Below are 15,930 nucleotides of genomic sequence, written 5' to 3' on the forward strand. Positions count from 1 at the left end.
AAGTCTTTTCTATTATATAAACGAATTATTAATTACTAAAACCCTGTTCCAATTCAATAAGATGACAGAATCATTAGTTGCATAACAACATGCATAACAACATGCATTATTTTATTATTTTTTACACATTTAATAGAACATTCTAAAAGCACAGAATTATTTTTACATAAAGGTAATTTTTAACACAAACAGCAATGCCAAAGAAAGGGAATAAGGTATGAAAGTAGTTTAGGACATATTATCAGGATTCTGCTACAAGAAAGGTAAGTAGGTACATGTGTCAATATTAACCGAATGTGTTTCTTCCATTCGTCCCATGCTTGGAAGACAAAGGCCTACATGGAAAGGTAATTATCTTTCTTGCACATACCCAGACAAACTATTTAATGGTTTGTAATTTTATCTAATTTGGTACTTCTTTACAGGAAGGCTGAGACAGTGAAAATGCCAGTATGATTTATAAAACCTCAAAAACACATTTATACATACATAAATACAGATGTTGTTCGTTTACAAACATCAATGCTTCGTCTAATTGTTCCAGAAAACTAAAACGAACGAAAGCGACCCATTGGATGACAGCCAAGTCAGGCTCCGAGTGCCGGAGAGTATAATTATGCTGGTTAGCCAAAAAGTTGATGCAGCTTTGACCAAGTACAAGGACAAGCAAGTTGTTGTTGAGCTCTGGACTTGCCGAGAGGACAACGGGAGAATTTCAAAAGGGTTGGAGGAATGCAGTATCGAAGAGTACGAATTAGTCGTCCTACACGTCACTGGCACGGTGGTACTGAAGATGGCAGACGTGTTCCTGAAAGCCTCTCAGAGTACTTGCAGTCAACTCCTTAGAGGACTCGGATTCAACACGGACACTTGCAATCTTCTTTGCACATGGGGTCAGAGTGCTGTAACAATGACAGAACTCAAACTATCCATGGAGGTGGAGGACATAGAGAAAAGCTTATTCCCAACACAACACCGGATAACACAGAACTTAAGACTGGAACATGAAAAATGATGTTTGAGAATAAACTTATAGCCTACTGTAACATAATATATCGGTGTTCTTGTTTACTTTACGAAAACAGCGCGTTTTTGTTTTGTTTATTTGCATTAAACATGATTTTAGGCTACTGTTTGGATGAAGTTAGTTAGGCCTTAGCGCACCAGCACTGGCACCTCATTCAGGTGGGTATTAATGTGCCATTAGAATACAGAACAAAATCAATTCTTCCGGTGAGCATAATAGCTAGTTAGATTAGATTTGTCTAGCTTTCCCAGTGAAAAAAAATGATAGATGATTCCAATTCAGTATTTCCGATTTCCCTCCTCAGGATGGAACAAATCGGCCCACATACAATTTCAGGTTTAGTATATCTTGTTAAAGTAAGTAAAGAGTACGTTTTCGTGGCCTAAATGTAACGATTTTTGTCGTCTTGGTGCCGGTGGTCGCAATACAAGTTGTTACGATTTGTGTCTGGGTCTGTTTAGCATTATGACGCGCCGTGTCACATTCTACCCAACTATTCATAACGCATCGTGTGTGCTCCAGTCTGCGGGTGAACAACGTTCAGTCATCCCAGACAAGGTAAGACCACTCATTATCTTCGTTATTTATTCTGATTTACAATTATATTGACTGGTAAAATAATACATTATGTCAGTATGCCATAATCCAAAATTACTATGAACATTCTGAAACTAGCTGTGCTTTGTTTTTCAAAACGAATCGGTTTTGAAACGTTGATTTTATAAAATGCCAGGTGAAAAAAGATGATTAAAAAGATGATGAATTCAATTTGGGTTCACGCCAAAATATATACATTCTCTTTCATGTTATTCATTTGGGTCTCATCGAGATATGCATGTAAAGCCATAAATGAGATGGAAAAAAGGCAGGACTCAGATCCTGTGGACCCCCATGAAGCCAAGTATGAGTTCAGACATAATGACAGACAAGCACAAATATAAATATGTTGAGACAAACAAGATAAGGCAACTTATGTTTTATTTTATTGTATATTTTATTTTAATTCTAATAGTATTGCTAGTACACACATTGATGTACACTTAGTATAGATAGACCACATATTTAAATGTAAGGTTCCTATATGTTTATTGTATGCAACTTCCTGCCAAAGCAAATTCCTTGTCTGTGCAAACTTTCATGGCAAATGAATCCCATTCTGATTCTGACTCTTCTAGAAAGACAGGTGTACTTTATTTTCCCCCAAAGAGAACATTAGAGGAAAACATTCAAATTACTGTTCTACACAAACTACACACAACAGTATATCAAAACAAGCTGCACAGAAATGACACTGAAATGATGTACAGAAAGACAAATACATGTACCAGAAATGTGTTGTAAATGTAGCTTTGGTTGTATATTGTGTGCAGGATACAGAAGACTCCTAAACCAGCTGTTGAACTTGTCCCCAATCTGGCCCTTGTTGGACCAAACAAAGAAATGGTGAGAGAGAGTGCACTTAGGCCAACCATACTGTACTTACTGTAGCTAATATACAAGTATATCATGGTAGTTAAACAGTAATGGCCTAGAAGGTGTCATCTAACAAATACACAGTTATACAAAGAGTTTAGTTAAATGTTTAAGTTCAAGCACAGAGGTCATGTATCCAAAGTTACTTGACAAGTGTTGCATTGAACAACCCAAAACTTAACACATACAGGATAGTCTATTGGTGATATCAACCAACAGGTTTGCTTGTGCTGTAACTGGAAGTTAACACAGAGTTCTTTTCTCCTGAATCAGATGCTCTCGGGCAGTCCTCTGAAGGATGGAAAGAGACGCTTGGACAGGGACATGCAGAACACCTGCACCCAGTCTAGAAGCATCCATTTTGAATCCACCACTCCATCGGTGTCGACTCGGAGGGCTGAAACAAAGATCAGTTTACGCTTACCCACGCCTTACCCATCCAAAACGTAAGTGTTTCGTCTTTTGAGGTATAGCAGACGTCATTACTCCCTTGTCTGACCATGCATGAGACTCATAAGATCATCTTTTATTTGATTGGTTCTATGAAGTGCGATGATGAATTGTACAGTAATTTTACAGTTTGTGTTTCTTTGTAGATCGGTTTCCTCTCTTGAAGTTGCCAAGACTCGGTCTGAGCTTTCTCACAGTTCTCAGAGGGAAGGATTGTGCATCCAAGCTGAGGCAAAGCCTCTGGAGGAACTCTTTGACATATCAGAGGACAGGATTTTTGAAGAGGTCCGAGAAAGCATGATCAAAATGCAATCAGTGGAGCCTCTTTTCAAGGGTGTCTCAGTTGAGCAGGTCAGAAAGATTGTTAACCTCATCCACCAGAAGATCAATGCTGCCCTTTCCAAGTACATCAAGCAACAGATTTTTTGTCAAGGACCCACTTGGCTTGAATTACCATCCACTACCGCAGACGGACCTGGGCAGTTACTTGCAACAGCCTCGATAAACCTATTTGACACACGATGGCAGGCCTCTGCGGATAGTCTGGGATTGTCCTTAACAAACTTTGCAACAGAAACAAGGACGGCGTTGGAGGAGACAGAGTCCGACGTAGTCCCTTCCATTGTAAAAGTTGCTCTGAAAATCTTGGAGAGTTTTGTGGATTCCTCCCACAAGGCAAACAAGGAAGCAAGCCAAAGAGAAAGCAGTGCCCGTTCCAACACCTTCTTTCATCAGATGTCAGAGAAAATGAAACTTTTCTCCAAGAGAGATAAGAAGACTGTGAATCAAGAAAACATAGTACAGAGAAATCAGGCACACACTACTGTTGATGCCACCTTTGAAGAGTCATCCAATGAAGGTGATGAGAAAGCTGAATCCTCTGAGATGGTGGAGACAGTTCCCAAAGACCAAGAAAGCCCTTGTGATAGTCTTGAGTCTGGCTTTGGCATATTTGACAACTCTCTGCCTCAGACACCCAGAAATTCTTTCACAGCAGAGTCTCAACTACAACAAGATAACTTCCAAGAGAGGCTTGAATCTGCAATCGGTAACATCTTCAAAAACGTGGAAGACAAGCTGAACGTTTTGTTCAGTGCAACCAAAGCACGAGCCACAATCACACCTGAGAAACAAAAATCGAAATCTCCACCATTTGCAGTTGACGAACACATGTTAGAAACGAGACTTGAAGCATTGGCTCTCCGTAAAAAACTCAGCACGAGTTCTGACTCACCGCTGTCTGGTGCTGGCTCAGACTCTGACCGATATAGCCTGTATGTCCACGTAAGCTCTGGTGAAGTCCGCCCTGCATCATCTGAAATGTTGCACATGTCGTCAGAGGACGTGGCGGCAGAGATCCAGAGCCTGCCAGCAGAATTGGTGGAGCTGGACGAGGAGGAGGAGGCCTTAGTTTCTGCTGCTGGACTGGTTGCTGTGACTATTGTGGAGAGTTTAATGGATTTCACCAGCATGGAAACACATAAAAACAAAAGCCACAGAGAAAGCAATGCCCATTTCAACACTTTCCTTCATGTGATGGCGGAAAAAATGAAGCATTGCCTCAAGGGAGCAGAGAAGTCTGTTCAAGTGTCATCCAATGATGGTGATGAAAAAACTGAAACCTCCTTCAGTCCAGCAAAACAACCTTCTCCTAAACTCTCTCAGAATGTCTTGATCAACGCCACACTTGCTGTGAGTGATGTCCTCATTCCATCATCCATCCATTGCCAACAAGATCTGTTATTGACTGAGCAAAGTCAAGCGGATCTAGCCAGTAAGTCTGCTTCACAACATCCAGAGGTTTCTGAGATGGTGGAGACAGTTGCTAAAAATCTAGAAAACCTTTTTGACAGTCTTGAGCAGTCTGGCTTTGACCTCTTTGAGCCCTGTCTGGGAAAGACACCCAAGCATTCTTCCACAGCTGAGTCTCAACTGGGAGCTGAAGACTCGCGAGATAGCCTTGACCCTGCAGTCAGTAATATATTCCAAAGTCTACAAGACAAGCTAAAAGCTTTCTTCAGGCCTTCCGAGGATCCAGCTTTGACTGAAACAACATCACGCATATCCTCTAAGGATGTAGATTCAGAGGTCCAGAGCTTGTCTTCTACATCCCCTACTGCAGAAGAAGTGGTGGAATTGGAAAAGGAGAATGAGTCAGACCTACTTCCAGTAGCTAGTCTGGTTGCCCTTACCATCGTGGAGAGTTTAGTGTATTCCACCAGCAAGGAAATCCATGAAAATAAGGATGAAAGCCAGAGGGCAACCAAGCTTCATTTCAACACCTTCCTTCATCTGATGGCAGACAAAATTAAGCATTTAACCGAGGGTGTTCAAAACACTGTTGATGTTGACCAAGAAAAGAAAATTGCACATAAAAATCTGTCACATACTTTTGTTGACACCACCATTCAACAGTCATCTAACAAAGGTGGTGAACAAACGGAAACCTCCTTCAGTCTAGCAAGACAACCTTCTCCTAAACTCTCTCAGAATGTCTTGATCAAGGCCACACTTGCTGTGAGTGATGTCATCATTCCACCATCCATCCATTGCCAACAAGATCTGTTATTGACTGAGCAAAGTCAAGCGGATATAGCCAGTAAGTCTGCTTCACAACATCCAGAGGTTTCTGAGATGGTGGAGACAGTTGCCAAAAATCTAGAAAACCTTTTTGACTGTCTTGAGCAGTCTGGCTTTGACCTCTTTGAGCCCTGTCTGGGAAAGACACCCAAGCATTCTTCCACAGCTGAGTCTCAACTGGGAGCTGAAGACTCGCGAGATAGCCTTGACCCTGCAGTCAGTAATATATTCCAAAGTCTACAAGACAAGCTAAAAGCTTTCTTCAGGCCTTCCGAGGATCCAGCTTTGACTGAAACAACATCACGCATATCCTCTAAGGATGTAGATTCAGAGGTCCAGAGCTTGTCTTCTACATCCCCTGCTGCAGAAGAAGTGGTGGAATTGGAAAAGGAGAATGAGTCAGATCTACTTCCAGTAGCTAGTCTGGTTGCCCTTACCATCGTGGAGAGTTTAGTGGATTCTACCAGCAAGGATATCCATGAAAATAAGGATGAAAGCCAGAGGGCAACCAAGCTTAATTTCAACACTTTCCTTCATGTGATGGCAGACAAAATTAAGCATTTAACCAAGGGAGTTCAAAACACTGTTGATGTTGACCAAGAAAAGAAAGTTGCACATGAACATCTCTCACATACTTTTGTTGACTCCAAAATTCAAGAGTCATCTAATAAAGGTGGTGAAAAGGCTGTGTCCTCCTTCGTTATAGCAAGACAACCTTCTCCTAAACTGTCTCAGGATGTCTTGATCAAGGCCACACTTGCTGTGAGTGATGTCCTCATTCCACCATCCATCCAACAAGATCTGTTATTGGCTGAGCAAGGTCAATCAGATATAGCCAGCAAGTCTACTTCACAACATCCAGAGGTTTCTGAGATGGTGGAGACTGTTGCCAAAGACCTAAAAATCATTTTTGACAATCTTGAGAAGTCTGGCTTTGACCTCTTTGAGCCCTGTCTGGAAAAGACCATCAAGCATTCTTCCACAGCTGAGTCTCAACTGGCACCTGATGACTCACAAGATTGCCTTGACCCTGCAATCAGTAATATATTCCAAAGTGTTAAAGATAAGTTAAAAGCTCTCTTCATGTCTTCAGAAGCACCAGCTTCCTCTGAAACAACTTTACACATACTCTCTGAGGATGTAGGTGCAGTAGTGCAGGGCCTGCCTTCGTTAACTCCTTCTGCAGACGTATTGGTGGGGTCTGACGTGGAGAAAGAATCAGACTCAATTCCAGCAGCTGAACTGGTTGCCGTGGCCATATTGGAGAGTTTAATGGATTCCACCACCAAAGAAATCCGTAAAGATGAGGACAAAAGCGAGAAAGCAACCATTGGCCGTTTTAACACCTTCCTTCATGTGTTGGCAGACAAAATGAAGCATCCCTCCAAGGGAGTTCAGAAGACTGTCGACCAAGAAAAGAAAGTAGGATTTGAAAATCTGCCACCTACCACATCAGAGGACACTATACAAGAATGCAAACCTACATCAGCTGAAACATTTCAAATGTCCTCAGAGCACAACGTCTTTGTAGCTGCACAGGTCCAGGGATTGTCCTTGTGGACTCCGTCTGCAGTAGAGTTGGTGGAGTTGGTTAAGAAGAAAGAGCCGGATGTTGTTCCTGCAGCTGAACTGGTTGCCCTCACCATTGTGGAGAGTTTTGTGGACTCCACAACCCAGGACATACATAAACATAAAAGCCAGGGAGCAGCCAGTGTTGGTTTCAACACCTTCCTTCATGTGTTGGCAGACAAAATGAAGCTTCACTCCAAGGGACTTCAGACGAGTGTCGACCAGCAAAGGAATGTGGCACATCAAAATTTGCTATGTGCTCCTGTTGAAGCCACTGTTCAAGTGTCATCCAATGACGGTGATGACATCACAGAGTCCTCCCTCGGTCGAGCAAGACAACCTTCCCCTAAACTGTCTCAGGATGTCTTGATCAAAGCCACACTTGCTGTGAGTGATGTCCTCATTCCATCATATAGCCTTAGCCATCAAGATCTGTTACGCAAGCAGCAAGGTCAAGAGGTTGTCCCCATGGTGGCCAGCAGGTCTACCTCACACCGTGCAGTGGTTTCTGGGATGGTAGAAACAGTTGCCAAAGACGTAGAAAACCTTTTTGACAGTTCTGAATGGTCTGACTTTGACATCTTTGGGGCCTGTCGGGAAGAAACATCCAAGAGTTCTTCCACAACCGATTCTGAACACGGACCCAATGACTTCCAGCATTGCTTGGAACCTGTAATCGGTCATATTTTCCGAAGCGTCACAGATTATTTTTCATCTGCGTCCAGTGTTGTGTCTGAAAAGGCGCAATTCTACAACAGCAGCTTAAAGGAAGACATTTCTACATGTGTCCACTCAAAGGCATCTGATGATTTAATGGAAGAATTAATCAAGTCTACTTCAGATGAAACATCATGCCATATGCCATCAGTTGGTGGCGTATATATAGATGAAACTCCATCCTTTCTGGAGCAGGTGTCTGTCTCTAATCCTTCTTTGTGTTCTGAGATTGTATTAGATCCTGCCCATCACAGTGGCGTGGAAGACCAACAGAGTTTGGGAAAATCAGACCTTCCATCTGAAAGCAAAGTCTCAAAGGATAAAATACAATCTGCGGCTTCATCTTTCTATCAAAAAGTTAGGCTCACGTTAATTGACAAGTTAATCTCCCAACGACTCAGACCAGCAGTGGAAGTTCAACAGGAGGCAAAACCTCTACTTAAAAATGAGAATTTTGTCCGCCCACACACCAGGCGCGGCTTCAGGAGAAATCAACCTGACTCGATTGAAACTGAGCAGGGTGGAAACGGAAGCTCTGGTTGTCTGATGGTCACCAGCACTTCTTCATTTGTTTCGTCATCGTCAACGACAGGAAACTATTCCACTCCGACCACCCACGTCCATTCGTCCTCTGATATCCTGACAACCAGCTACAACAGCAGCTATGAAAGTGTTGGCACAGTGGATGAGGGAAGCCACGGTACGATTGGCAATACCTCAACCAACCCCTCATCTGTGAGATCCTTGTACTACACTTTGTCCTCCAGCTCCCTCTCTTCAGACAGGACTCTCAGGCTGAAGCGGGGACGAGATCCCAGCAGTACAAGCTCGCACGAGAGGGCAAACGAGGCCCGAAGCTCAACCAAAGAAATCCAAAGCTTGTCCTCATCCGCCATGTCCTCAGCGACATCCATCCAAACCCCAGCAGGTCCCTCAAAGAGGAATCTGGATGTCGAGGAAGCTGTGTTAGAGACTGCCAGAGGTACCAGTGATGGGAGCCCCAGGATTGGGATGGTGTCTGCGGAGCTAAGCACGGCCGTGGCTTCCATCATCTGCCTCATGAAAAGGATGCTGCTCATTGGGGAAGATCCAGCTAAGGTGGAGGGAAACCTTAAAGTCCTGCTCTCCTGTGGGATTCTTCGGCCTTTCACAGACAGTGTAGTGGACGGGGTCAGTAAGTTTTTGCTTGCCAACATGCCCAAGACCTCACCAGAGCCGTCCAGATCTAAATCGGACATGTTTCTGCCACGTGAAGCCACAACAGGTGACGACAACATGGAGCTGTCCAGGGAAACGTTTTTGGAGCTTGTCTACACATTCACAGATAACTCATTTAAGGACATGTTCAAGCAACTGATCACCATGTTCCTTGCTCCATCATCCATCCTCTCTCCTTCAGAGAAAGCTGATGGAATAGGTTCTCAAACATGCCCGAACGCTTGCTCTAAGGCATCCAAAGATATTGTTTCTATGTTCACCAGAGTGGTGGCTCAACATGTCACTGAGACTCTGTGTAAGGATCCTATCAAAAGTGGTCAAACCGATCTGTCTTCCTCAAGTAAGGTGTCTGATGACCCCTGTCACAGCGCTAGCATGGCTCCAAAACATTTACTCCCACCAATGCCTCCATCTAACCACGAACGCCTACGTTCGACAGTAAATATCCTAGTGGTCAGAATCATCACCAAGATCAGCCGATCTGTTAAGTCCGCGGTCATTCTCAACAAAATGGCCGCCGATTTGACCGAGCAGATCTTGAATAGGTGTAGGGATGGGACACAGCTCGGGAAAATGGAAGCCTGCCTTCGGGACATGAACTTAACGGAGATCGAGTCGAACGTGAAGAAAGCCCTGCTACGGGAGTTTGGCACCCGTGAAGCTCTCCAGAGAGCGATGACAAGTGAGGATCCCACGTTTGGACAAGCGTTGGTTGGGCTGCTGACTGCTGCACTTCTGAGCTGTAAAGATGGCGGGAAAAAGCAGGTTCCAAACCAGCAGCTGAAGCCAGGAGAGAAAGTCTCCTATTTCTCAAAACTCTCCCAGAAGAGAAAAATGGTAATGGATCAGCATTGTGTAATAGTTAGTTGTTTTATGATGCGCTATATTAGTTTCTGATTGTGATGTATTATTTACCCATTTTGTTGTTAAATGGAGTCTTGCGTTTGGGTTTCATTCTTCAGAGAAACAAAATTGTGCCCAGTCTTCAGCAGGACCCAGAGTTGATGGACAGGACAGTTCCTGCGTCATCATATAGTGACAGTATGTAGTTATGTTTACAGCCTCTGACACCCACAAGATGAACAATGTAGAATCAAGTTGTAGATTAATGTAATTTATATATTGAGAAACTAATTATTGTACAAGTTTAACCCTAAAACACATTCATTGTTTTATACAAATGTGTAGTATGGCGATTTTGTTCATCATTCACAGTGCTAATACAGTTTTACTCTTTGTCCCAGTGTGCCAGGCTGACATCAAACAAATGGCAGCCTCGTCTGATGCCTTTACGATTTCCACTAGGCCAAAGACATGGCCCTTTTTGAGAGTGTATTCAGTAAAGTCCCCAGACATGTCCAGTCCTGTGGAATCCCACAACACCAATTAGAACCTTTCCCATGTTCTCTTGTTTCACCGCATCAATAAAATATGTGCATTCATCTATCATGTTGTGTGCCGCTTATGCATTTGGGGATGGGTATAGCTCTGTTGTAGATATCGTAGAGCTGTTGTAGATCGCTTGACTTGGCAAATTAAGACATCGTTGGTGTGACGGCCCTCCCCCTTTCTGCGACCGCGCTACCCAGGACTGGTGGGCGTGGTGTTGGTAGCTCCTCAAGGCTAATAGGACACACCTGGTGTGTCTCGGCTTCAAGTTACCTGCTCCAGGAAGCGGTGGGGTCCTTATACCTGAGCTGACCGCTGTACTGAGGAAGCCTCGTCTTTGTTTTACACTTTACAACACTCAACACACCTGCTTACACCCTGACACTCAGTAATGTTGGCTGATAGGCTACGTTTTGTGTTATGTTGTGTAAGACCTTGTGGTTTGCTAATTAAGTACTCTTGCTACACCTTCTAGTTGTGCCTATGTCTCCCTCTTCGTTACAACCCTTGTGCCAGTTGTAACATGGGGGCTCATCCGGGAACTTGATTAAATGTTTCTTTAACATTTGTTTAACATCCCACTACCTGGGGAGATGTGTGTGCAGATTGGTGTCTGATTTCGTGCCTCGTGAATTTTGTGTCCTTTTGGCTGATCTGTTTCAGTCCTACGGGCCGTTCTCTCTGCTGAAACAGCGAGTTGGGCGTATTGAAGTGGAATAATATTACACTGTTGTAATTATGAAGATGGAGAATGATTATGGATTATATGAATGAAAATGAACCTCATAACCACCTTTTTAACTCTTATGTTATACTACTGAAAGCCTGATGCAAAGCTGTTGACAGATTAGTATTGTCACTGATATGTAGAATGCTCGGTGCGAGAGAAGGCTGTGTGCAGGATTCTTCCATAGAAAACTACAAAGCTCAGCAGTAATGAGGCAAATTTACGATACGTTATAGATATAATAACGTGTATTGTTGTATCCATATGTATGCACTGTCATGGTGAGAATTAGATCGTTTAAAGGGTCATGTACAATATGATGAGTCATCTTACATAGCATTTTTTTATGGTCATTCAGTCGATGCCAATGAGTCAGCATTTTTTTTACAATGTTCTGCACCCGCTGACTACTCTTTGTAGATGGCGCCACGGATACGTAAAGAAGATTATTTGTTATTTTGATAACATTGTTGGGTAGACCCGCCCAGAAATAGTGGACGGCCTCCAAATCGAGTTATATAACCGGAAGTCAACTGTTCATCCTCTGCACTCTCGTGAGTAGGTTACTTGTTCACCATCATTTTATCGCTATTACCACGGACTTTCTCCGAGCTGTAACTGAGGAAATATGGCCAAGAGCATGACTCTGCTTTGGGGCTCAGGTTCCCCTCCGTGCTGGCGAATCATGATCGCTTTGGAAGAGAAAAACTTGCAAGGCTACAACCAAAAACTGTTGTCTTTTGCAAAAGGGGAACACCGGTCGCAAGAAGTGTTGGACATTAATCCCAGAGGGCAGGTAGGCTACGGTCGTTTTATGGCATTAATAAGTCACACGATCTCATGCATAGGTAACGTATTTAATTAACATGTGAGATGATTATCAGGTTTAGTTATCATATGTGTTTCATTTTTTGTCATGTCATGCTTACTACAGATATTTTCTCTCCTAGCTGCCGGCTTTCAAACACGGAGACAATACGTTGAATGAATCTTATGCAGCATGCATGTACCTGGAGGTAAGACGGGTTTCCAATCACGCCTTCATCACCACTTGCTTTTCCATAACAGTTTGCAACGGTAAGCTAAATGTTTTGCTAACAAGTGTCCCAGCAGAGACACGGAGAAACTGTTTGTGTGTGTGTCAGACCACAAGTACATGGCAGAATTGTACCATATTTACCACTTCTCTTCGCTTACCACTTCTAAGTTTTTCACCTTAATCCTGAACAGTACCTTAGTGTGTGCCTTGAGGACCTAGATCTGGTGTGACGGTAATTTTCTCTGTCTTTTTCCATTCTCCCACACTTTTTTTCTCTGCTCCCCTTCCTCGCTCTCTCTTCTCTCCCTCTGTCTATCCCCCTACTATCTTTCTCTCCCCCCCGTCTCTCTCCATCTCTCCCCCTGTCTATCCCCCTACTATCTCTCTCCCCCCCGTCTCTCTCCATCTCTCCCCCTGTCTATCCCCCTACTATCTTTCTCTCCCCCCCCCGTCTCTCTCTCCATCTCTCCCCCTGTCTATCCCCCTACTATCTTTCTCCCCCCCCCCCCCGTCTCTCTCCATCTCTCCCTCTGTCTATCCCCCTACTATCTCTCTCCCCCCCCGTCTCTCTCTCCATCTCTCCCCCTGTCTATCCCCCTACTATCTCTCTCCCCCCCGTCTCTCTCCATCTCTCCCCCTGTCTATCCCCCTACTATCTTTCTCTCCCCCCCCCGTCTCTCTCTCCATCTCTCCCCCTGTCTATCCCCCTACTATCTTTCTCCCCCCCCCCCCGTCTCTCTCCATCTCTCCCTCTGTCTATCCCCCTACTATCTTTCTCCCCCCCCCCCCGTCTCTCTCTCTTCTCTCCCTCTGTCTATCCCCCTACTATCTTTCTCCCCCCCCCCCCCGTCTCTCTCTCCATCTCTCCCCCTGTCTATCCCCCTACTATCTTTCTCCCCCCCCCCGTCTCTCTCTCCATCTCTCCCCCTGTCTATCCCCCTACTATCTTTCTCCCCCCCCCCCCCGTCTCTCTCTCCATCTCTCCCCCTGTCTATCCCCCTACTATCTTTCTCCCCCCCCCCCGTCTCTCTCTCCATCTCTCCCCCTGTCTATCCCCCTACTATCTTTTCCCCCCCCCCGTCTCTCTCCATCTCTCCCCCTGTCTATCGCCCTACTATCTTTCTCTCCCCCCCCGTCTCTCTCCATCTCTCCCCCTGTCTATCCCCCTACTATCTTCCCCCCCCGTCTCTCTCTCCATCTCTCCCTCTGTCTATCCCCCTACTATCTCTCTCCCCCCCGTCTCTCTCTCCATCTCTCCCTCTGTTTATCCCCCTACTATCTCCCCCCCCCCCCCCGTCTCTCTCCATCTCTCCCCCTCCTTTCACCTGACAGAGCCAGTTCAAGTCTCAGGGTCGTAAACTGGTCCCAGACGGTGCAGCAGAACAGGCCCTGATGTACCAGCGGATGTTCGAGGGTCTCACTCTCCACCAGAAATTAAGTAAGGCAAACTCACAAATCAAACAGAATACAACAATCAATTACATCTGGTTCAAACTGTTGGGACACTGGTCTTTCAATTAACCCAGCTGTCGTTTCAACCCCCCTGGAGACTGCACCTAACTTGCCAGAACTGTGCTGTTCCTAGGCAACAACACACCTTTACCCGGTTGTCCGTAAACCTCTGAAACTTTACACCAAGTCTATACAGACCTCCGAGCATTGTCAGAGAATGTCCCAGCGTGTAGATTTCAGACAAACAACATTGAGAGCTTTTGTTCCAGACACGTGTTTGATGCCCGAGGAATCACATGCTTCGCAAGGCTCAGCCCTGCAGTTCTGCTGCCCAGACCGGAGTCATGAGACTAGAACCTGTTATAGTTCAGAGTTCTGCATGTTAAACCATCTGTTTTGTTGTTGTTGATCCTCCACAGGTGACGTTGTTTACTACAACCTCAAGGTCCCCGAGGCAGAGAGACTCGACTCTGCTGTGAAGAGGAACTTAGAGGCTCTGGCCACTGAGCTGAAGCTGTGGGAGGGATACATGCTGAAGGTAGGCACACGCACACATTCTCACACTCACACACGTCTTTACACATGCATTCGCACACACACACACATTCACACACACAAACACATGCAGCATGTTTCTCTATTCTCCCCAGATGGAGGCGGGATCTTACCTGTCAGGAAAAGACTTCTCATTGGCTGATATCACAGTTTTTCCAGTCATTGCCTATGCTTTTCGCTTTGGGTAAGAAAAGCACTTTTTCAGAGGAGGGTGGAATGAACTAATGGAAAGATAGGTGAACTATTTTATAAATGTATTTGTGATGAATACAGTCATGAAAGAATAGATAAACCAGAGAGATTACATTATTTTCTCTTCTCCCCATTTTCTCTTTCCTTTACTCTGTTAACCCCTTTCCTCTCCCCCATCTCTGCTCTCCTCTCCCCCCTCTCTTTCCCCAATCTCTCCTCTCCCCCATCCTTCTCTCCTCTCCCCCCTCTCCTCTCCCCCATCCTCCTCTCCCCCATCCTCCTCTCCCCCATCCTCCTCTCCCCCATCCTCCCCTCCTCTCCCCCATCTCTCCTCTCCCCCATCTCTCCTCTCCCCCATCCTCCCCTCCTCTCCCCCATCTCTCCTCTCCCCCATCCTCCTCTCCTTCTCTCCCCCATCTCTCCTCTCCCCCATCCTCCTCTCCCCCATCCTCCCCTCCTCCTCTCCCCCATCCTCCCCTCCTCCTCTCCCCCATCCTCCTCTCCAGGTTGTCAGCAGAGCGGTATCCCAGGCTGGGTCAGTACAGTGACCTGATGAGTGAAAGACCCAGTGTTAAAGCCACTTGGCCTCCACACTGGCTGGAGAGCCCTGGGTCTGACACCCTCAAGGACCTCTAACACACACACACACACACACACACACACACTCATACACAAACCTTCAAGGAGCTCTGACACACTCACACACACACACACCACACACACACTCATACACAAACCTTCAAGGACCTCTAACACACCACACACACACACACTCATACACAAACCTTCAATGAGCTCTGAGACACCAATGCACTTAAATATAGTTTTATATCACAGTATATCTACTGTCTCTTTACTATGTTTGAAAATGCTGTTTTATAATACTAAATAATAAAGTAATTCCATCAAGAATATGAATCTGACTCTTCCTTTGGTTTTCTCCAGACATGTGTTTGTATCAAACAGGAAATACCTATTTTCCCTGAACTCAAATAACTTCAAATAACTGGGCACTTGCCCAGGGGCACATGACATTTAAGGGGCCCTGGACAACGTCAACTAAAATGTTATGAACACAATCCTAACTTTTCTTAATGTGAGTACTTTATTGCAACTATATTCAATTCAATTGAATATAGTTCAATATACTATATTCAATTCAATTCAATTGGATAGACCTACAACCAATCGGAGCAACGTAATAGGCCTGTTGTTTGTTGAAAAGGAATTCAACCCAAGCGCTCTTGGTGACTTTGTTGATAACTTTAGGCCTACTGTTGATCATCTGTCCATCATTGTCCATAATTTAAATACCATAATTCCAGTAGAGTCAGATAATGTTACCAGCAAATTCTCGTAGAAAACGCTGTAAGGAAGATATTCGAATTTAAGACGATCACGGAAGTAGTTATATACACACACGTGCTGCACACAGTGCATGAACAACTCGCATATACAGAATCACAAACACATGCAAACATGATCGTTGTATTTGTTCCAGGCTTCGCTGCTACCTGAAGCGAATCATCACCGTTCCCCTGC

The 15,930-nt window shown here is 44.7% G+C and overlaps 2 protein-coding genes and 1 long non-coding RNA gene across 4 annotated transcripts; all 3 read left to right on the plus strand.

Moving 5' to 3' along the window:
• Nucleotides 1–133: 133 nt before the first annotated feature.
• On the plus strand, nucleotides 134–1,459 carry LOC146295737 (uncharacterized). Of its 2 annotated transcripts, none has more exons than XR_014753297.1 (3): nucleotides 134–347; nucleotides 426–450; nucleotides 545–1,459. It is a non-coding gene; the product is annotated as an uncharacterized LOC146295737 (long non-coding RNA). The 2 variants fall into 2 exon arrangements; XR_014753298.1 differs by lacking the exon at nucleotides 426–450 and having other exon boundaries at nucleotides 136–215; nucleotides 328–347.
• A 401-nt stretch (nucleotides 1,460–1,860) lies between these two features.
• Nucleotides 1,861–10,465, plus strand: LOC146295738 (uncharacterized). The gene is made up of 6 exons (XM_084695395.1): nucleotides 1,861–1,928; nucleotides 2,398–2,470; nucleotides 2,774–2,946; nucleotides 3,097–9,871; nucleotides 9,997–10,075; nucleotides 10,279–10,465. The coding sequence occupies exons 1-6, from the start codon at nucleotides 1,882–1,884 to the stop codon at nucleotides 10,422–10,424; spliced, it is 7,293 nt and encodes a 2,430-aa protein (XP_084551521.1). The 5' UTR covers nucleotides 1,861–1,881; the 3' UTR covers nucleotides 10,425–10,465.
• Nucleotides 10,466–11,667: 1,202 nt separating this feature from the next.
• LOC146295739 (glutathione S-transferase A-like) lies at nucleotides 11,668–15,300 on the plus strand. The gene is made up of 6 exons (XM_084696837.1): nucleotides 11,668–11,946; nucleotides 12,101–12,166; nucleotides 13,522–13,627; nucleotides 14,061–14,179; nucleotides 14,292–14,380; nucleotides 14,895–15,300. Exons 1-6 carry the CDS (start codon nucleotides 11,779–11,781, stop codon nucleotides 15,022–15,024), a joined length of 678 nt encoding a protein of 225 aa, XP_084552963.1. The 5' UTR covers nucleotides 11,668–11,778; the 3' UTR covers nucleotides 15,025–15,300.
• Nucleotides 15,301–15,930: the final 630 nt, after the last annotated feature.

The sequence above is a fragment of the Hypomesus nipponensis genome, chromosome 4 (genome assembly GCF_054491055.1).
Source record: "Hypomesus nipponensis isolate SF chromosome 4, ASM5449105v1, whole genome shotgun sequence".
Taxonomy (NCBI): domain Eukaryota; kingdom Metazoa; phylum Chordata; class Actinopteri; order Osmeriformes; family Osmeridae; genus Hypomesus; species Hypomesus nipponensis.